General features: G+C 37.3%; 1 protein-coding gene across 5 annotated transcripts in view; it reads right to left on the bottom strand.

The window, feature by feature from the left end:
• Positions 1-22,509, bottom strand: part of UBR3 (ubiquitin protein ligase E3 component n-recognin 3 (putative)) — a 116,070-nt gene that overhangs the window by 2,732 nt on the left and 90,829 nt on the right. For all 5 annotated transcript variants that reach the window (XM_009325426.1, XM_009325427.1, XM_009325428.1 and 2 more), the window contains 7 exons: positions 16,225-16,325; positions 9,299-9,423; positions 5,491-5,598; positions 4,874-4,984; positions 4,058-4,234; positions 2,224-2,433; positions 490-629 (listed from right to left, as the gene is read on the bottom strand). In XM_009325426.1, coding sequence (XP_009323701.1) covers positions 490-629; positions 2,224-2,433; positions 4,058-4,234; positions 4,874-4,984; positions 5,491-5,598; positions 9,299-9,423; positions 16,225-16,325 — 972 coding nt within the window. The remainder of the gene's footprint in view (positions 1-489; positions 630-2,223; positions 2,434-4,057; positions 4,235-4,873; positions 4,985-5,490; positions 5,599-9,298; positions 9,424-16,224; positions 16,326-22,509) is intronic.

Here is a 22,509-nt window from a genome sequence, read left to right as displayed (position 1 = left end):
CAACTGCATTTTTTAATTAAAGGCCAAACAACAACTTTGGGAGAGAAGTGTTTCCCAAAGCAACACTCAGAATTGTACGTCATTGGGATGGCAACATAGGAATCTGTCTGTTGGGTGCCTGGTGTGTATAATTCAATGATCATGATTACACCACCTCTGGGAAGAAAGAAAATAGAAAGAAAAAAAAAGGGCAGAAAGAAAAAAAAAAAAAAGAAGAAAAAAAGAAAAAGGAAGAAAGAAAAAAAAAGAGAAAGAAAAACAAAAAGAAAAAGAAAGAAAAACAAAGAAGGAAATAAAAGAAAGAAAGGGGAAAAAAAAAGAAGAAAGAGAAAAAAAAAAGAAAAAGTCAGTCCAACCTGAAGCAAATGAGGATTTTCCACCCAAGGAAGGTACAGATCTATTATTATCTGTTATTGCATGTATTGCATAACATAAAGTTGATCTACACAGAGGAGCAACAATGAAACACACTTGTAATGAAAACATTACCTGAGATCTCTGTCTTCTTCACCATGTGCATCTAGATAAACAGAACCCCAAAGGCAGAAACGATGGCCTCGTATGATGATGATTACAGATGCATTAATCAAAAGAAATATTCCTGTCCCGGCTCCACAGTTTTGAGAATGCTGTAATATTATGGGTGTACAAAGGGAAGAGTGCAAAGATTCTGTTAGTGTCTGTCAACTTTACAACAAAAAGGATTTAAAAAATAGTAATTAGTTTTGCTTGAAATAACTTACAGACATTATTTACTAAGAAACAGTTTGACAAAGGATAGCCTGTCCCAAAATTCTCCAAGCAAACTAGAACTCCATGTCTTGTGCTGCCATAACAACACTTGCATACAAAAATGGTTCCCTACTCAAAAAGGGAGGATATTCGTTATCATGTAAAAACAGAATTACCTAACAAAAATGAGCAAAAATATTCTCTACAGTATTTTGAATTTGTTGTTGTATAGCAAACTGTATAGCATGACCAAATATTTTTCACAGATGGCAAGAACAAGAGAAAGTATTCAGAAAAAACTTAATATTAACTTTTACAATAGTCTCTATTGCCAAACATTTGCTTTCTCTATCCATGCTCACAGATCTAGTCTATGGCTCTACAAATCTAGTAAAACAAATTTTTTTGATAATTCTTGCTAGCTTCAATATGTCATTCATCTCTATGAATGGCATGATCTGTATTAAACAATTCATTTTAGCAATTAAGAAACATGCTCTTCCTACATAGTTCTACTACTATTAGAGGCTATAATCTCATCAACTGTAATAAAACATAATTAATTATATACTTTTTAAATTCTTTTTTTTATAACTTTCTGTTTTCATGAAGCTTGACACCTTAAATGTAACTGTTAATTCTCTCTTAAATTTTGCCCACACCTCCTTCCCCCACCACACTAGCAGCATGAGAAAGAAAGGTGAGTTCAAACAATTTCAAAAAGGTCCAAGATCCCTCTGAAATTTCTTTGGGTGTGATTTTATGCCCCATTTGTAAATATCTTCCCAACAAATTCCCCTCATAGTTTTGTAAAGCCCACGGAGTTCCAGCCTTCTACTAACTGTTCTATGGTAGGAAACAGAAGAGCTGTCAAAGCAAACCTTTATCGTAGACAGGAAAACAATACTAGATGCTGTTCAGCACAGGTTCTTGAAAGAACTTACATATATGCTGACTAGAAAACTTTGCTGCTGAATTAAAGTCAAAGGCCTTAAAATGACGCTTATCTAGCTATTGTCTGTAGATCACTAGTAGATGGTCAGGTGTATCAGAAAGTACTCTACAAAAGGATAAAAAACCCCATACGTTGATATTCTTATGTACGCAGAAAGCAAGGAAACAAAACAGAGGAAAATTAAAATGATATACGAACAATCAGAATGCAGACAAATTTCAATTGGTTATGTGTCAACATTACACACAATGGCCCTGTAAGAGTTTTTCAAACAGGTGAAATAGGCTATGCGCTTAAAAAGGTGAATAAAACTGCTCTCTAGAATCCAGTCTAGGTCCATCTATAAGAAATAAGCACTAAACTTTTTATTGGGGGTTGGACTAGATGACTTTTAAAGGTCCCTTCCAACCCAAACTATTCTATGACTCTATGATTATATAAACACGTTTTGGAAAGAAAACCATCAAAACTGAGCAATGGAGTTAACGATCCATAAGTGTGAGAATCAATTACAGAATTTGAATTAACTCTCTTACCAGTACACATTCACAGTAACTCTGTTGTTTGCAGCATAGTCCTTTCAAGCATACAAAAGTACCACAAACTAGACAAACAGCAGGATCTTTAGGAACCTTGGTACAAACAGTACAAGTCTTTCTGTGATAATACTGAAAAATGGTATTGTAATTCTCAGGCAACTGAAGGAGGCGTGGCAAGTCCCATTTAGGCTCCTGGATAAGCAAAGCCTACAAAGAAGATAAGAACAATGTATCAGTTCTGCACATTCATTTACGCATTTATATTTTCTAAGAGAAGAGAACACCAAAGAAAGGAAGTAGGCAGTTTAAAAATCTCTCAGTTCTGCACTTCACAAATTTAGAAGTCAAAAGTCACCTTGCAATAGTCACCTGCCTCTGGCTGAACACCCTCCCCAACTGTGGTCACATTTCATCTTTTGTAATGGGTGCAAAAATGGGCACTAGCCTTTTCTCAAGGACGTTTTCTAAATGTGACACTTTTAAAACACAAAAATCTTCATAGCTAAAACGAGAGGATTAAGACTGATCTAAAGGGAGGACTCCCACTACACTAAGTTATTTTGGCAACATCAACACACTGCTGCCAAACCCTAGCACTGACTAAGCAAGCTGTCTCCTAGCTAAAATTTAGACTAAAACTTTCAAAACCAGAACTGAAGTTAGGCTCTGTAAATGATAGTTGAAGACATCTGCCTGATTTCCAAAATTGCACACACAAATTTTGAGGCCATTGGGAACTAAGCAGTACTCACAAATTTTTGATAAAGCAGGCACTACCTACCCAAATACTGGTTTCAAACCTAACGCTTCTCTTTTGCTCTTAAAAAACACTGTCCAATTTTATGGGGTTTGTTTGTTTATTTGTTTGTTTTGTTTTTTAGACAGTGTTTTCCTTCAACCTACTCATTTTTACTGGGTTTATAATTGATGGGCGTAGGGGTCAGATGGGATCTTTCTTGCAAGGTGTAAAAATTTTTTTAATTTTTTTTCAAGAAAAAAAAAAAAAGGAAAATTGCATTTGTGCCCGGTTCCTTTTCAATCATGGAAAGAATACTATCAGTTTCACTGCAATCTCTCTCAAATGCCTATCAGATTGGCAGCAACTGTATTTTGAGATTAATCTGAGTATTCAAATTTTCACTCACAATAGCCTAATTCATGCCTGCAAACATGCAAAGGCAGATGCAGATCATGCTGCAGAGTGAAGAATGCATCTGGCTTGCCTTTTTGACACCATAAGCTTAGGAGAGGGGGACTTGAATTGTTGAGATGCAGCTTCTTCATAAAAACAATGCAATAAAGTTGAAACATTTCCATTTCACAATTGATATTCCAGTTGCACTGATTCAAGTCTTGGTATTGTTTCTTTAACCTTCAGAGAAGATGTACCATCTTTTATCAGTCAACTATTGAACAGCTTTTTTTCTTTTGATCTTTTTCAGTATTGCAACTGAAGATGCTCAAAAATATCAATAATGTCTAACAGGCAAGAAAAACTTCTCCAAGTATTTTCTTAAAAGACAAAGTTTCTGTTACATGCCTTTGATAGGCTTCAGGTGCAGAAGATATGGGTACACTTAGTAGCATCTCAGGATAGTGTTTCTATTTTCTGTCTCCAGCAATCAGAAAAAAACAGGTTTTCTTATTCCTGTTTTTAACCAGTCCAACCCACATCCACTAACTTACATTTCTGATTACAATTTCTCTCCCATTTACAAGTCAGGTTCTCAGATCCTTATCCAAAACAACAGTGTATGTGGATAGTGAATCAAGCAATAAATAGCTGCTTCCACATCAGCGCTATTTTGGAAGAAGTAATTTTGCTACATACCTTTACTTGATCTGGATGTCTATCTGCAAATGAAGCCAATTCTGAGCACCACTGTGATACCATGTCAAATGCTGGCACTGGCCAATCGAGACAAGAGGCACTGGTGAACTGATGAGCCGACTGAAAAGATGGTAATAGACCCAGGCAGCTTGCAAGAACTGTGAATTCTTCATCTTCCTTTTAGGTATGAAACCAGAGAGGTTCAGATTAATACCTACACTCTGAATTTTTAAATAGTTTATTAAAAACGTATCTATTCCAATAAGAAAAGTAAAGACATTCTAGTACAATGATGCTAGTAGTCACGTTCAGAGACACAGAAAATCTTCAATTTTTTCCAGATTACGTCAAACTGGATTCTCAAAATACAAGAAAACTGGTCAGAAAAAAAACCCCAAACCCCTACAAAACCACAAATCCAGAAAACACAAACAAAAAAAGAAAACCCCAAACTCCCCAATAATTTTCTTCCTGTTTAGCACCCAAAACTGGCTTGTCGCTCTTCTAGAGATGAGGTGGTTTTGAGGCGAGGAAACGAGGAAGCTGACCTGCAGCAAACTCAACTTAAATCAGTCATGGAACGTAAACATGATGTCTGCTGATGCAATGGCTCTGAGAATAAAGTCCAAGTATTAACAGGCATTAAGCAAAATCAGGACTGAATTCCAGTCTGTGTGGAAATTATGCCATCTCTGCAAATACCGGACAAGTTTTAAAAGTGTGTTGGTATTTTATGAGACAGGCACCTTAAAAGTCTAATTTTTGATCTCCGGCTTTTAAATGGAAACTTTTGCACGTGCCCCTCTCAATCTGTACCTGGCAACTAGGTAAATCCCCTCCAAAAAGATGGTGTTGAAGAAGGCTTGTGATCCTGAGGAAAGGCAGGCAGAACTGTTGCAGATAGCACTCTACAGAATCAGGATTTACCTACGGGGGAAGGAAGCACAGTTACTAAATTCTGCCCCAGATAAGCTGTCTCCTATGTAAGAAACTCCAATATGAACCAAATAGTTTTTAAGCATACTATATAAACCACTGCATCAAACATACATTCCAAAGGCCAGCATTTCACTAATAATCTGAAAGAACTCTGTGGGTTTTCTTTCCCCCTTGACAAATGTTTTTTCTACTTAAATATTCAGTTTTCCAAGTTTCTGAAAGGTCTTTCATACATATGATTAAAAACCACAATTATAAGAAGTATTTGTCAATAACTTTCTCAACACAGCACTGGCCATATTGATATTAGTAAAAGAAAGATTTGCACAGGCAAACTGTCCCAAAGGGATGTGCTTTGATCTAGAAAATAAGAGTTGTACTGCAGCCTTTAGCAAGATCAGAGAAAAATCATTATAACAACGAGGCTGAAAAACTTAAATAAGAGACAGAATGGGGACATGCTGGAAAAAATCCTCATGAGATTTTGCCAATACCACTGTTAATTCTTCAGTGTCTCCTTCTTCATATATCTTCCCCTTAGACAGCTCACTAATCACATGACCCAGCAGTACTTCCCAAGATTTTTCTCCACTGGATGCATTCTGCAAATAGGAAGGAAAGAAATCCAAAATGCACTGGTCATGAAAAGGAGAAAAAGTTCCCGTAAAAGTAACAGCGATAAAGTTCATTTCCTTTTGATCAACACGTGAATTTTGACCTATAAGGATACACATTGTTTAAAAAAAAAAGAAAAAAAAAAAAGAAAAAAAAAAAGAAAAGAAAATGTAATTCTACAGAAAGGCAATTTCCTTGCCTCTAATGCATTTAGCTCACACAGTGAAATGTGAATTGCTACTTCAATTACGTATGTTCTAAACTGGGTGTTATATGAAAACATTTTTATTATGTTGCATTTCCCATGTTTTTTCTGTGAGTATAAAAATGCTTACTTTAAAATTAGGAAGAATCACTTTATGGATACATCGTGTTTTGACAGAATTTGAATTCTAATACAACTAATTAAAAAAAAAAAAAGTAATTTTCTAAAATGTACCAACCAGAACGAGTTACAAAACACTTGCTATGTATTTTAAGTTGAAATGAGTCTATCAGAAAATGGGAAGTTGCGTTTGGAATGAACAATATCTACTGCAGATGGGAAAAAATATTTAGTGAAAAGAATAAATAGCCACTTAGCTTTGTGCCGTAGCATTTACGTTTAAAGGCAACGATTATAGAAAGCCATCAGAAATAGAAAGCAGTATTCCCATAAATACTTTTCTTCTAAGTCATAATAAATTCTACCCAGGAAGAACATGATTGGATATGAATTTTGAGCTCTGTTAGTATATCATCAACATAACAAACAATGAGGGAGTGGAACGTTACTGGGATTCTTTAAAAAAAATCCCAAAGCAACTAGGTGAGATTAAATATATAAAAGCCTCAGTACATAACAACGTATATAATTCATCAGTTGGTTTCTTTAGTGCATTTTGAGATCAATTATAATTGTTAATTTTTAGATGGGGCCTTCACCTTTCAGCATCGGGAAGGCAGACTTGCTGTTTATGCTCGTAGTCTAAGAACCAGAAGGCAACACATTTAAATCGGCAGTTAGGACAAACCTTTCGTCTACATTATTTCTGGAAGTTTACTCCACAGGCATTTACAGTGTGCTTCTTGTGACGCCATAAGGCACATTGCAAAGATAATGAGAGTGAAGTTGGGAATCAAAAGCAGAATATCCACCTCTCAGCCCTGCTGAGAAATTAAACTCTTAATGTTGTTTGATTATTTGGCATGAATTGAAACACTTCAGCTCGTGTTTAATGTCTGGAATACCAAACTGAAATAGATCCACGTGGCATTATCCACAGATAAAAATTAAGTAATGTGTGATCTGTGTAGTCATCCCGGTATCAAAATGTCAATATTATCAGCACATAAGAAAAAGCCAGCCTGGACCATACATTTTAAACATATATTTTTTTAATTAATAATATTAATATTTATTAATTAATGTAAACATACATTTGGGCCTCAAGAAACTTTAAAGAAAGGACTTGGATTCCTAAATTAAAAACCAGCTTCCCTCGTGACATGCAAAGAGAAAGAATACATCTGAGGACTATGGCTAGGCTCAAGAAGAGAAGGGCTGCCAAAGGGCTGGGAGAGGGGAACAGGGAGCTGTGCGATTACCGCTGGCCGGTCCTTAGTGCTCTTGCACATACGGAGGGTCCAGGCAGCAACATTATGCAGGAGAAGGAGCAGGAAACCGAAAAGACATCTGGGGGAGAGCAAACTTGCATGTGGGACTTTTGCAAAGCCTCTGCGCTTGGGGTGGACTATCACTGGGGTGGGATGGAAGCCACGTGTAGGAGTCCCTGGAGACCTGAGGGTCATGCAGAGATCACCCTAAGCACGTACTGCCAAGCTGCTGTCAGAAGTTGGACCTCTGTACACAGATGATCTACACGAGACAGACAAGAGGAAGGAGGAGGATGTTTTCAAGGGAGAGTGAGAGATGCTGTCAATACAGCACATATGCAGCAGGGAGCAGTGTTCATATCTACCTCCTACCTCTTTTGCTCTCCCACTTGGAAAACTGTCAGCCTTCAACAGGCTTCTCACAGGAGAAAAGTCAAAATTCTCAAACTGACAGAAGTTAATCTGTTGTGTTATTTGAATTACACTAAATCACAACATCCATTCACAGTAACAAACTGTTTAATGTGCTACTATTTCCCACTCAGCCTTATCATCCATCAAAGACAACCACACTAGTGAAAATTCCACTAAAATGGACTGTCTTTAATATCAAGAAACATGGCTACTTCATAAATCCATTATGTGAGCCATTATGATAATTTGCAGGCCTCAAGTACAAAGTGCTTTATGCGAAGCAAATGCTTTCACATGCTTTTGTAAGAAAACATCTAAGTATTAATAGGTAGCAAGCCCACCTACCACATGCCCTGAGTCTGTTTTCATACAATAAAATCTCTCATTGTAGGCAGAAAATTAAGCATTGTAAATATATGTTCAGATAAACTCCAACCTCTGCTACTAACAAAAAGACAGTCTATGTTTATCATATGGACTATGAAAGAATATAAGCTGCTAACACTTTAATCTATTTATATGCTTTCTACCACAAACTTTAAACTGCAAAATTATCTGTCACGTGGGAATCACTTAAGTAAACAGAAAAATGGGAAAAAGCCCTCACCAGCAACAAGCTCAAGCAAACGTTCTTGGAATTCTAAGAAAGTGACAATATATATTGAAAGAAGGGGGCGGAGAGGGAGCTAACAAAATGCAGTACTGCCCAGTGATCTCAAATGCTTAATGCAAGTCCAGATAAAAAAAATCCCGCATAGTAGCAGTTTGGCCAGCAGACAGTTTGTCTTTACTACCTTGGAGCTGTGACTGACCAGTATGACAAATCTAACTTATATGTGAAAAGCAGGTCATGCTTCTCAGCGTGCATTTCATTTTACAGCCAACGTAATCTAAGGCCCAGCTGTTGTATAAAGGCGTATTCCTGCTCCCAGTTCTCCTGGCCCCAACACTTCCAACCTTTCCCGTGGCCTGGCACTGGCACTCTTCTGACCTTCTGGGGAATCAATCCGTGGAGTGCAAAACTTACCAAAGGATTAAATGAATGCCAGTGCCAATGCAGGGAACTGTGTCTTTTGGTGGGAACTGGCATTCAAATCAGCTGAACTGGAATAGCAAGATGCACCTTCACTTTACTTGTAAATACTATCAAAAGGCGAGGAAATGATAGGGAAATATCTAGCTTCCTAGGCTACAGATTTCCTTCCCTGCCTCTTCATCACATGAGCCCTCTAGACCACATATTGAGAGAAATTTATATGGCTAGCCACAAATAGCATGAACAAATAAGAAAAGCACAGGTTTTTTTTCCCCCACCAACAAGCTTGCCTGCTTTTCCTGTAAAGGAGTGCGTCAGATCAACCCATGGTTTACCTAGGAAGGCTTCAATTTCACAGGAAGGAAAGGTGCATCTACTTGATAGCATCGCAACAAACTCAAGACTGAAACTATAGAGATACAGCGACAAATCTGAAACTCAGTTCTGGAACTAGATACTCACTGTGAAGCTTTTAAGTCTCATCACATACCAAAACCTACAAAAATTGCACCCGCAGAAACAAAATACTGAATTTTTGTGAAGCAGAAGCAAATTATTATATGCAAAGCAGAAGTATCTGTTACATTCTTACCAGAAACACATAAGCAAAATTTCATAAATGTTGTAATAAATTAACCAACCTTTTTGAGAGCTCCCGACTCTTTCCATGCCATCCTATCTTCAGCACTGCATTTAACAGAAAGTGCTGCCAAGGCTTGAGTATACAACAAAGTGAACAGCACTTTTATAATGCAGGTGAAGTGTTCTGTAAAACAAAGCAAGCCATTTTTAAACACTTGATATTTTTAGCAAATATACTGATTACAGAGTCTCTAGTTATGGAAATGATGCTTCTCAAATGAAAAGCAAGCACTATACAAAAAGTACAAACCCCCAAAACATACAAAACAACATAAATATATTTACTGGCTTTCAAAAATGACTTGGCAGCCGTAGTGAACGAACAAGTACAGGGCAAGCAATTTTCCACTGCTCTATATGTTCATCTTAATCCTGATCAGCAGTGACTTCCTCCTAGGGACCTGGTGATACTACAAAACTCTGTTTTGTCCAAATGTTACATCAAGTTAAGCTACTGATTACTGATAGCTACAACAAATTGGGTGATGTAGATGTAAGCAAATGCATATCCTACCATCTCTTCTGGCAATGATTAAACCATCTGGAATAAGTTACATTCATACAAATACTGGAAAAGTTAAGTTCCCAAAGAAATCACTGCGAGAAGGACATTTAGCACACATCGGTTTTTATCCCTTCACTCCCAGGCATGGATCCAGCCATACAAGACTTGCTGCAAATCACTCTTTAGCGAGTACCTATTTACTGGACCTCACGTAAATACAGAAGGAGGACGAAAGACAGACTGTCATTTTAGAACTTACCTTCTTTTGAAAGATCTTTATTTGTTTACAATTTCCCATCCCAAATAATCTGATTTTTTTTTAAATCTAGGCAGATCAAAGAAGTTTCTACCATCGCTTAGATCATTCCTTAAGCACAAACGTAACTATAATATATAAGACAATGTAGACAAAAAAGAGGTTTTTAAAAAGTCCTCTCAGGCTTTGAAGTCAAGCAAAACAATTTTATTTACATAAGTACCTCACAAAAATTGGGTTAAATTCATTCATTCTTCCCAAAGGATTTAAACAAGCTTTGTATGTGCAAATGGAAAGGAGGTAAGGGAGATGAAACTCCCTGCTTCTCCCTTCTTGTATCTAATATCAAAACCCACCACTGGGTTCTAAAGCAAACACAGCCAGGACTTGAGTACGTAATTAAATTTGTGAAATAACAATTGCTTTTTTATGTAACAAATGTTTACAAATCAACGCGGATATGGATTCTGTAAGTCTTTAATGTTACTGAGTGTATGGAATAAGCACAATTTAAGCACCTAAATGATCATTTTTAACTATGTAATTGAAAGTGTACTTTTTTCTGTATTATCTTCCTATGGAGCTTACGTTAAACATGACAACGAATGCTGCTATACTGCATCTGCCCCATGCTACAGCAGGTAGCATTATAACGATTTTTCCTCTCCACGTTTACCCAGAAGGAGAATTCACCAGATCGCTCTAGGCCCTACTTTTTTCCTCTGCTGAAACCTCCATTTTCTTAGCAATCCTCCTCCTGAGGAGTAATAGCAGGCAAGCTTTCAGTAAATTTTCTGGGACTGAGATCTACAAGATTAAACCACATGCACTCACAGAACTGTAAAAATTGCCTCTTCGGCCTCAGCTACAGTCTATAATTGTAGCTACAACTGAACTCAGGTACTGAGCTCTAGCTCCATCAATAGCAGGTACGAGCAAGAGAGATCAGTTTTACACTGGGAAAGCATGAATGAAAACCACTGCACTTACAGCAGCAAACCAGACTGCTGGTCAACACTCACTAATCTGCCATAGCCCACTTTATCTTCTAGTTCTCATTCTGTTCTGCTGACGTGAGTACACAGTGCTCAACACTGGGTGTCTTAGCACCCTCTAGAACTATTACATTTTTTAAAAATCTGTTTTTTGTTAAATATAATTACTCCTTGTCCCTATCCCCACCTTAATACTAATTGTTCAATTCACCAGAAATATTATATCTAGCATATCTTATGTTTTTTAAAATAAATTAATGTTCTTGCATTTACTCAATGTATGTGACTCATAAATGACTACGAATTACATTTTTGGAGAATCCAGAATTGGACAAAAAACACACACTCCCACATCTGGGTCACCCTTAAGAAGTCCTGACTTCTGCACAAACTTAACCTTTTTTTTTTTTTTTTTTTTTTAAGGAAAATATTGCAGGAACAGCTCAGAGGCAGCACGCTGTGTAATGAGCACCAAGGCTTTGAAAACAAGTATTTTATAGTCACAAAAACATCCCATGGGAGACATACTAAAAACACCAGTCAGAGGATCAATTATAATTTCATTATTATGTGTTACCTCTTACTTGTAAAATGCAAAATATTTGACAGTTGTAGGTATCTGTAACATGCTAGAGCTGTTATGTTCTTGTCTACTGTGAAGAGCGATTTTATTTGCCTTTCTGCAAGGCACGCGTGGGGGCTGCGTGGTGTTTTCCTGCTGCCCCCCTGGTGGAGGCTGTCATTTTGCTACATCATCTTTTCAATTTAATAATTCTAAAGATTGCTAGTATATTTGTATGCTGTGGAGTAAACTATGTAAATGCTGTCAGTCCCTTCTGTTGTAGATGATATACTGTGCAACGTTCCGCACTAAAATGCAGTTAGGTCTTCTATCTATACCTGATCTGGTATTCTGACAGTCTAAAAGTTGTATTATTATGGCTAGGCCATTATAATCAAAACAGAGGTTAATGCAGAATTCTGCTACTTATTTTTGAATAGTATTGAGAAATGCTTTTATGTTCCTATTTTTTAAATTTTTTTAAACAAAACTTTTTGGAACCAAATTACTTCCCAGCATCCCGTCCCATTATACGCATTAAACAAACCCCCTTAAAAATGAAGTTCATACAGGAAATACTTCTAGAACTCTAATTTTAACATTAGTGCAAGAAATGTGCAGATGAGTAAGTGTATTACTAACAATATGCATCTCAATTTCAATATCAAATTAGATGATATACGCTGGCAGGCAATGACTGCAGAAGGAATCCACAAAGCGAACCAAATGCAAAATTAAGGACCTAGGACCTTTTTTAGTGAATTCGGAAGGGCATCTTCATATAAATAACCTTTGAAAATATTCTTCTTGATCTAAAGCTTGAATAGTTATTTGAAAAAATAACTTCAGAACAAAGGGAGACAGCACTGAACTTCAGATAATCTGTGAAAGGTATATTAAAAGTTCCAGGATACAGATAAATATTTCAGCTTCCACATTGCAATTGGATACTATTCAAGTTGATTACATTAATTCTATATTTAGTCAAGATCCTTAGCCAATCATTAAAGTGCTAGTGTTCGCCTGAGTGCTGCTTGCTGTATTTTTGTTGCATGTCATTGAAACTTCATAGAAAAAGAATGTGTCGGAACATCCAGGTCAGATTCTTCAGCATCTGGGCCTTAACAGAATTGCAAAAAAAGTGGCTGAATTTAGGTGTTACGCGCCAGAGAAGAAAACCTTTCCAACAGTCCACAGAGGTTGGGCTAAACTCTCAAAACCAGCTTTCAAGTTGGAGCACATCTACCACTCCCAAATCACAGGTCTCGTAAAAGCAGCACTGTGGCCTACGTTAGAGCAACGCCAGGCTGTGTAACAGTATGCGGGCAAACACCCATGCTGCTGCATGACCCTCCTTGCATGTGTGGCACCAAGCACATCACCAGGCCACTGCTGGCCAGTTGACCACCAATTCCATGCACCTACCAGCCTCAGGCTCACCCCTGTTCACCGAGACCCCAGTTTTTAAATACTTTGCAACAGTATGGTATTTGTTTTACACTCAAAGCAAAGCAGAAACCGAAATCACTGGAAGCCACGAGCACTCTGTGCTTCTAGAAATCTGGTCACAGGGGTCCCAAGTCAGGTACTGGGAAAATAAATTTTTTTTACAATTGATGGTAACAAAGAAGAATGTCCAATTTGAATTAAATGACTTGTTCAGCATATAGAAATTGTGTTGCAGAAAGGGGTGGGGGTGTGTGTTGAATTCAATTTACAAGGACAGATTTAAGTTTTGTTAAGCACCGAGCCACCGTCTCCATTTCTGTACCACCTTTCTTCATATGCAACACCATTTTCTATTTCTGTAAGAAAGGAGCTAGAGGTTCTAGAAACAAAATCCTCATTTTCTGCAGAATCCCAATTCACAATACCGTGAACACTGTCCATCCTCTGCATAACAACCGCCACAGAATTAAACCAGAAATGCCTGTGTGGATTATTATGTATTTAGTCTTGCACAATTTCAAAATGCTGAGCATATGAAGCCTATAAAAGCTCTGCCCATGTTCTAGTGTCAAACAACAACAAAAAAATTCACAAATGGTTTTAGTATCTTGAACACAGTGTTTATTTTGCTGGTTACACTACACAGGAGGTACACACTATCTTCCTCATTCCCTTTGTAAATTGGTAAGTGCTTGTAAATGCTCTTACCTCCACCACAAAGTTTCTCCCGTAAAAAAAGAAGATTTAATTTGTAGTGTTCCGTCTTTGTGATGTGTTCAGATCAATTTCCCTCTCTGAATGAAGAGGCTGAACAGTAATGACATTTTTATTGCTTTAATCGATGTCGGATTGAAAAAGATACCAACACCCATCCAACAGTTAATAGGGTAGCTAATGCGATTTCTAGTGCTATATCTGAAGGGCAAGAGATGAAGTTTGGGTCCTCCTTACAGAGCACTCAGTGTTTTTAAAAAACACTGTATAAACAAAAAGGATTTTGACTACAAACATGAAGAAGATTTAATACTTAATGAACAGTTTTAGTTTCCTGTAAGGATACAAATATGGTTTCTCTGAATACATCAACATACCTAATAAATGATACTGCAAAACCAGTACCATCACAGGAAAGCGTCCGTGCTAAAAGAGGAAAGAAAATCTTTCATGGATTCTAAACTCTACAGATTCTTCCTTCATTATTAGTGTTCCAATACCATTACCATGGCATTCTGCACCAGACTGCAACATCACCTCTTCTGCAATGTAGTTAAGTCTACTCTCAAGGGAATATACCGGCAATATCTGTCAGTGCACACAGGCGTCAACCTTCTGTCTGCATACCGGCCTCCAGCCAAGTCCACAGCTCCCGCACCCCACAATCACGCCAGCGCAGCACCGGAAGTTCAGGAAGCAGTAGGGTCAAATGTAGATTTTGTTCACCCCTATCGCTGACCTGCCATGTGACCCTGCACAAGCCATTTTACCTTTTCATGCCTCGGCTCTCTACTAAGAATTAATGGTATCGAATTCAACTCTGTGACCTACACACCCATTACAGAACTTCTAAACAAATTTGTTATTACCTATTTTTCTGAACCGCATTCTACACCTCAGGACAAAGAAATCATGAAAGACTTTCTTTTTATTCTGCCTAACCATTTTGATGAAACAAAAATTAGAAAGATAAATGGCAATTTATTTCCAATTTAATGCTTCGTAGATTTGAAGTGGTTACATTCATCTTCTTCCTGCCACTTGCTACTTTCCCTTTCAACTGCAAAATATGCTAAACCTACAAGCAAAGGCAAAACATGCTGCCGATATGTGGTATTTTACAGAATTCGCCACAGGATGCCTTACTATTAATTGAATGTTGTCCTTCCTAGGATAAGGTATACTTTCATAAATGGTGTTTTTCAATGCTTGAATATAAACTACAAAAAAACCACTGTTTGTACTTTGGCTTCACCACTCCCTTCCCCGTATTTCACAAGATGTTAGTCTCATTAAACATTTGTTTGCTGCTTTTTTTAAGTCCTTCCAATAAAAGTTAATTTAAGTTAAATAGTAGTAAAAAAAAAAAAAAAGTAGTATATTTTTTACAATAGTCTTCCTATTAAAAAATATTTTATTCTCCTGGTATTTTCATATTCTAATAATTTATTGGACATACTTAATCCATAAACATGTACATTGAATCGAAAAAACACAACCCACGATGTTAACAGATACACACAGAGTCACTTGAGCTGAATTTGAACATTCAATAGTGGGGACTGAACATCTCTTAAGGGGAAACAGAGTTTCTACTACACTTCGTAAGTTAGGTGTATGCATCAAGAGCAGAACAGTCCCTGTATTTACCTACCCACAAATTACCAAAACTCAGTAGACATCAAAATTGCCACACACACACCCCAAAGCAAATACTCTGTTTATTGTCAGTGAAGTAGTAAAAAGATATTTGTGTTTGTTCTTGTTTTAAAATAAAGGTATAGCTACAGATAACCAAGACAGAGATCAGAGGGTCTGAACTGCCCATCTTCTGGAGCATGTACTGTCTATTAGCAAAATGGACCAGGTTCAGCTGTTCCTTTTATAAGAAAAAAGAAATTTAGGTTTTAAAACAGTTTTGATTTTAGTAATGAAAATTTCGTTCTTAAATATCTATTTAATATTTATTCCAAATTATACTATAGGCTGCTTCTATTGAAGTTGCTGCATTACAGCAATTATCATCTTCCTATATGACCTCCTATTATGTAAGACTGCTGCAATTTAAACTCTGAAATTCAAACTAAATTAAAATCTTTCACCCTTAGGCACTCAGTTCAACTTGAAGTATTGAGCTGCCCGTCTAAGCAAAGAGATGAAGGTCAAACAAAGGACACTTTTGCTTCAGTAAAAGTACTTAATGGTTTTCACTCAGCTCTTGTATCTTTACTGAATAGGCTGACTGATAAGGTGAGAAGACAGGGGACCACAGATAAGCCTGTCAACCCATAACAAAAACTTCTGTTCAATGCCACCTTCTGTAGATAAGGCAGAAACGTTACTTTAGAATACACAGTATACCAGCTATGATTTACCATCCCGGAAATCCCCATGAATGCAGCCTCATACATAATCATCTAAATATATACATTTTTGTAACATACCTTTGTGCAATGGTTGAGGCATGGTTAAAATCTGGATAAGCAAAAGGGATGAGACATCTCTGTAAAGCACAGGAACTTCTGGCAGCTCTTCACTTAACAGCCTGGAAAGAAAACCCAAAGAAAATCACTTCTGACACTACAAACCCATTTTTAATTTTCATATTTTATTTTGCATTTTATTTTAAAAAGTATTACATTTGATATCAAGCTTACAGAAGCCAAATACCTGACAATTCGCTAATTGATCTCGATTTTAAAACCGCATGGATTGTAATGCTACCTGATGTTACTAAAGGGTGGTAATAATTCATGAGGAAGTTACTATTTGGGTACCTGATTCTTGTTAAAGTATTTTAAAACTTTCCAAAACTGACTGAACTAGTTATTTCTATGTAGAGACTCAAGGACCACTCAGTATTTCACTTCTAGAACTTATGTTCTAAAATAAGAAAATATACTGCATAGTAACATAATAATTTAACTGGTCTTCAAAGCATGACATTTCACAAGTATACATATGTCCATGCTGTAACAACAACGAATCCTCAAATTACGTTAAAGTTACAGGGATTGCTCCTATTGGAAAACATTGAGACCTTAGAAAAGGTATTGCTTTCCTTTATGTAAGGAAATGAAGACTCAAGCAGCCATCACAGGTGGCATCATGCAATCTCACACACAGTCTTTATTGAAAACCCCATAGGGCAGGAAAGACAGCAAATAAGCACATAAAGAGATACTGCAAACTTTTGAACTATTCAGATTCACTGAATGACCTAACATCACCTTGTAGTTTTATACTTAAAAGCAGAAAATTTTTTGCAGATAGGAGGTAGTATTTTTCTAGCTTGGTGTAGCAATATCCAACAATATTGCAACCAACAATATTCCATAGGTTCAACAGCTGAGTCAAAATGCCAAAAAAATCATTCCCCCCTCTTTAATTGATACAGAGTGTGAAGGAGATCTCAAGCAAGAGCAGTTGGTAGCATGTGATATGCATCCTCCTTTGTCACCTTTCCCCTTCTGCAACATGCACAGAAGAAAGTGCTGTTTGGGTTCTTATTCCCATTCCCAAACGGTGGTGGCTAGCTGGTTGACTGTTGAATGCCAATGGAGTAACTGAGGAGGAGATGTTTGTTTAAGATATTTATCTGTACTACTACCACAGGAGCTATATCGCAAGGCCCTAGTATAACTAACTGACTCTGAATCTCCCATGAAAAACAGAGCGCTCAACAGCTTCTGACAAACGGATGCAAATGTTGCAAAGGAAAGCATCGCATGCTACTGAGTTCCTTTCAATTGCTGTCCTTCTGGAAGGGCATTTTCTTTCTATCGCTCCTTAGGCTTTTCCATCTTTTTTCCCTTCTCTTTTGTCATTCTTCTCACTGGTCAGAAACTGCTGGAAAAACAATTCTTCCTCTCCTGGTAGGAGCTTCCCTTACTTAGGGCACCTATAGGCCTCTATGCCATGTGGCACTTCACTGGGCCCACCACAAAAACCACCCGAGAATGTCAGGAAATCAAAATATATCCACCTGCTACAGTTTCAAGGTTAGCTTCATGCTTTGTTCCAGCAATCTTAACTGTCCTGCAGGTAAACCAGAACTGATGAAGTGCTAGATAGTTGTATTGAAAATATACGTATATCCTTATTAAGATCTACCCCCAGAAGCACAGTCTCACTCTCCTCCTTTTGGTTGTTCTGCAAGACATTGTGGACCACAGAGTTTCCCAATGAGGCTTTCTTAAGCCCTGCAGCAAGTGCCCAAGTTTCTGTACAAACAGAATCAGATTGAGGAAAGAAACATACAGACAAGACATTTAAGTGCTCTTCTGCCTCAGCTCTGCCCTTTCAGAGCATGACTGGTGAACTATTCTTGGATCCAATTATTGCCTCTCTTCCAAGAGCACCAAACTCTTCTTCTGATCCAACTCAGCTGGCACTGGCTATTCCATTAGCTTAGCTGACGCCTCTCTTTTGTGAAGGCACCAACTCCCCTTGGTGCCATCTATCACACACACAGCAGACAAACTGAGCTCTTGCAGACCATGTACTGGAAAAGGTTGTCCACATGTGGTGGACAACGGATGTGGATGCATGCATAAGGTCCTTAGTGCCTTTTAATAGCTTTGGGGATCCAACCAGTTTATCATCTCTGAGGCACATAAACATGATGCTGCTTTTGGAAGGAGACCCCGATATAGTTACTGATTTCATGAAAACTCAGACTTCTCTCTACAAAAGGCACTGCTAGGAGTCATCTGTGATACGGATTTTAACACGCAGAAGCAGTCATATAAGAGAAGAATTAAAAAACCACTTTTGGTCACGTTAAGTGTGTTATCCAGCTACACATTTTTCTAACTAGTCTCCTTCCCCTCTCTCCCAGCTGAGTAAGGCACATTCTGAAGCAATAATTTTATTAAACGGCTAAAGTTTCCGGTCATTTTATGCAACACTTTCAACTGTGAGAACGAGCACAAATGGATTGGTTGATTGGTCACATAAAATGAAGTCACAGAAAACATGGTCTAACTGGTCCTTTTGAATTAATGAACCCAAACAGCTACAGAATAAACACTATCTGTAACCCCTTTTGCTATAATAAATCATTTCATAAAATGATTGTTTTAAAACATTGTTACATACATAAATATAGATATTTATATATGGGAGTGTCCTAAACAAAAAACAAATACTCTAAAAATCAGTGTATTGAATTCTAAAGAAGACAAAGGGGCAAAAATTTGTATCCCACTACCAAGTCTCTTTTTCAAAATTATACAGGCAATGAAGATGCTAATTTCACTAAGTCTCTCTAATTCTCCTTTTACCTATGGCTAGTTCTATTTTATCATCCATGACACCAAGTTTTAAAATAACCCTCGTTATGTAATGACTTTAAAGCCACGGACATCTCTTAAATTACTTCTCACCTTTAATTTTTAATTTATATATAAATTTGGGAAAAATATTAATTTGGAGTACCATTAAGACAAAAAAAAAAAAAATTAACTCCCTCTGGTCACATTTAGTTCAACACCTCTTCCCGACAGGGTTATCAACATCAGTATCATTTAACAGTCACATAACCATTAGGTCAAATACTAGTTCTGACAAAATTAGGAAATATTCTTATATATACAGAATACTGTGATTGACTGACAACATCACAAATAAATGAACTCATTTTCACATGCAGGACCAACTGAATTCTTTGTCCAATTTATTCATTTCATATGAATTGGAGAAGTAAAGCTACATTAAATGTCAGGGGTTTAGATAAGCTGCTTCCGTTTACGTCAAGCACTGCAGCATATGAAACACTTAAACTGCTCTGTCATTTGTTAAGAGCCTAAGCAACTTCTTCATTATGACACTGAAACTGAATTTATAAAATGTGTTTAGAAACATGTTTTATGGAAATTGCCCATGCTGTTAATCCCCAATGCATATGTGAAAGCTTGATAAATCTGACTTTACAAAAAATTGTGCCACAGAAGCACTGAATAAAATGAAAGCAAGTAAAATTTCAGATGGGACCAAAGTAATATAGAATGATTCAAATGTATTATAGTTATATGCTGTATCCATTAAAAAAAAGGGAGGGGGGGGAGGTGGAAATAAACTGTACAGTGCAATATAAACATGTACCAAAACGAAGAATGAAAAATGCATTTCCATTTTCTCTATGGAACTGACCTCTCCTTCAGTCCAAGGTAATTGGGCTGCACCTCTCTCTGTGCCGATACCGGAGCTGTCTATCAGCTTACAGCTGAGCAACTCTGCCTCTGTATTCTGCATCCTCCTCCTGACAGAGGTTATATGGGAATCACTTCTTTGGGAATGGATACAGAGGAATAGAAAATTCTGTTCTACTTTGAAATGAGCAGCATTTGCTTGTGGCCTTTCCTTACATATATGCTCCCTTTCCCTTCTTCTCTCAGCTAGAGACACTTAACATTTTTGTTTGATGCTAACTCCAACTGATCATAAAGTTAGAAAGTCAATAAATAAAATGGAAGTTCTGAGCCTTACACCTCTTCGAACTGTCAGATACAGAAAATCTGAGACACAAGGATACGGATACAGCTAAACAAAGGCTTAATCAACTACGGCAAATTTATATTCTCTTCAGTATTTGCAGGATGAGAAATACAGCCCACAAGTCCCAGCCTGCAGAAAGGTCAGAGTAATACACAGCTTCTGATGTTCGTGATAAGACAGTAGAATTCTACTATTTATTCTAGCTACACTCTAGGACATAAGCACAGTGTCACATTTGCTCTTCATTGTGTCACAGCAGATTTTACAGCAGGTCAGTTTTTCTCATTATACAACACAGGATTTCACTGATAGTACTAACATTAGGCATCTCCCATTCTCTCTTTCACCACTGTACCCCCAGCGTTCCCTTGTCACCTGTTCCCAAACTCATTCAAATTAACCTTTTTAAAAACATGGATTCGTTCCTTGACTTTGTTCATGATGCAGCCTGCCCAAGTTACATCAGCACAGCTGAAGAAGGTGGTGACCTACAGTACAGGGGAAGGAAGAAACCGCCAAGAGCAAGTACTCCTGCAGCTGGCATTACTGTTGAAACCTCCGTGTCATTAACGTATGTCCTGAGACACTGGTGTTTCAGGCAGGATTTATGTGTTTATTGAGTAGACCACATAAGTCCTGTTACAGCATATGTACGTATATACCACCTCTTGCACAAACCTTAACTACACCCCATTGTCCCATCATCCTACTCTCTGTCTGCCTTGGACTATCTTCATTAAAACTTTTATTTTTCCCGTTTCACAACAGCTTCTGTGATGGAGATGTGACTTAAAGAGGTTCACACGCACAGTTGCTCATTCCCATCCCTGCACTGCAGGTTGTTGCTCTGGTATGACACAATAAACAATCACCAAAGCGATCTAGCTTAGAACAAACATCAGCAAAACACTTTAGTAAAAATAACCCAGTGTATTTCAGCATTTCAGTTCGTCATGCAGTTCCCCCCTGCAAGTGCTTCTACTGCAAAGATCCTTAATGCTTTATCGAATCATTCTTTGCTGACACATTTTGTCTGTCAAAACAGACACAAAAATTTCAGCCTTCGTAGAGATGTAAGTTTAAAAAAATGTATATCCTTTTATTTCAGGTTTGCCATTCCCAAAACTCTGGCTATTTGGACTAGTCCATTGAATTCACATCTGGGTTTAGTAATTATTGCCTCCAGCTGCTCCTCCTCTGCCCCCTGCCAGAAGCTATTATTCCCCACTTACACCACAATAATTGTTTATTTGATCACCCTTGAAACCAGATCTGCCCCAGTAGAACAATTTGCTTGAGCACTGCCTGTGGGAGCAAGTGTATATTAAATTTGACAACATGAACGCACAGGAGAAAGAATCCACTAAACCATTCACAGTTCAACAGACTCAGCTTTATCTTTTTTCCTCCCTCTTCCTTCAAACAGTTCACATTATTTAGGCCCTTTTTGATAGGGTATCTTCTTGCTCAAAATTTCCTTATTTCTACTTTACCTTGGTGTGACTGCATGAGCTCCTTCCTATCTTTCCTCTCAGCTGCCATTTTCAACTACGGAGCGATCTAGGTACAGTTGTAGATGACACCGGGCAAAACCAGGGGCTTTGGGAAGTATAGTAGAGCAATTCTGTGAGAGTCTTTACAAATTACTTTGATCAGTTCTCCCAGATACATGAAACTAAGGCATGATTTATGAATAACAATAGCTGGGTTGTGGAAAACCAAGCTAAAAATTGTGAGCTCTATACCTGGGTAGTTTTAATTGTAAATATTTATGTATTTAAACAAAGTACAATTAAATAAGGGTGAAAAGATAATGCAATGGCACTTGTATCCCATCAATTATTTTCTTTTTCAGTTTTGAAAATTATCTTTTTAAAGAAATAAAGATGCAACTAACTTCTCTGGAAAATTGCTTTCAACTGAAATAATAATTTAAAGTAAAAATTAAATGGAAAAATATAGTATGTTGGTTTAAAGTTATTTTGCTCCTGTGACTTTCCTGATCCTGATGTTAAATTGTTTGGAATCACAATATAGTCAGATAATATAGATCTTTTCCTCTCATCGACTTTTTTTTTCTACAAGTCTTTACTTAAAGTCTCATGTAGCGGTCAGGCTGATGATTCAGATTACTTGGTTATCTTCAAAATGGCAAGAGTGCTATCCACATCTTAAATCTGCAGTGGTATTTCTCCACCACCCTCTGAATCTTCTTCAGTTTACAGCATTGT

Source organism: Pygoscelis adeliae, unplaced genomic scaffold (assembly GCF_000699105.1).
Source record: "Pygoscelis adeliae isolate BGI_AS28 unplaced genomic scaffold, ASM69910v1 Scaffold106, whole genome shotgun sequence".
Lineage (NCBI taxonomy): Eukaryota > Metazoa > Chordata > Aves > Sphenisciformes > Spheniscidae > Pygoscelis > Pygoscelis adeliae.
Note: the sequence above shows the minus strand (reverse complement) of the source record. Positions and strands in the feature narration are given on the sequence as shown.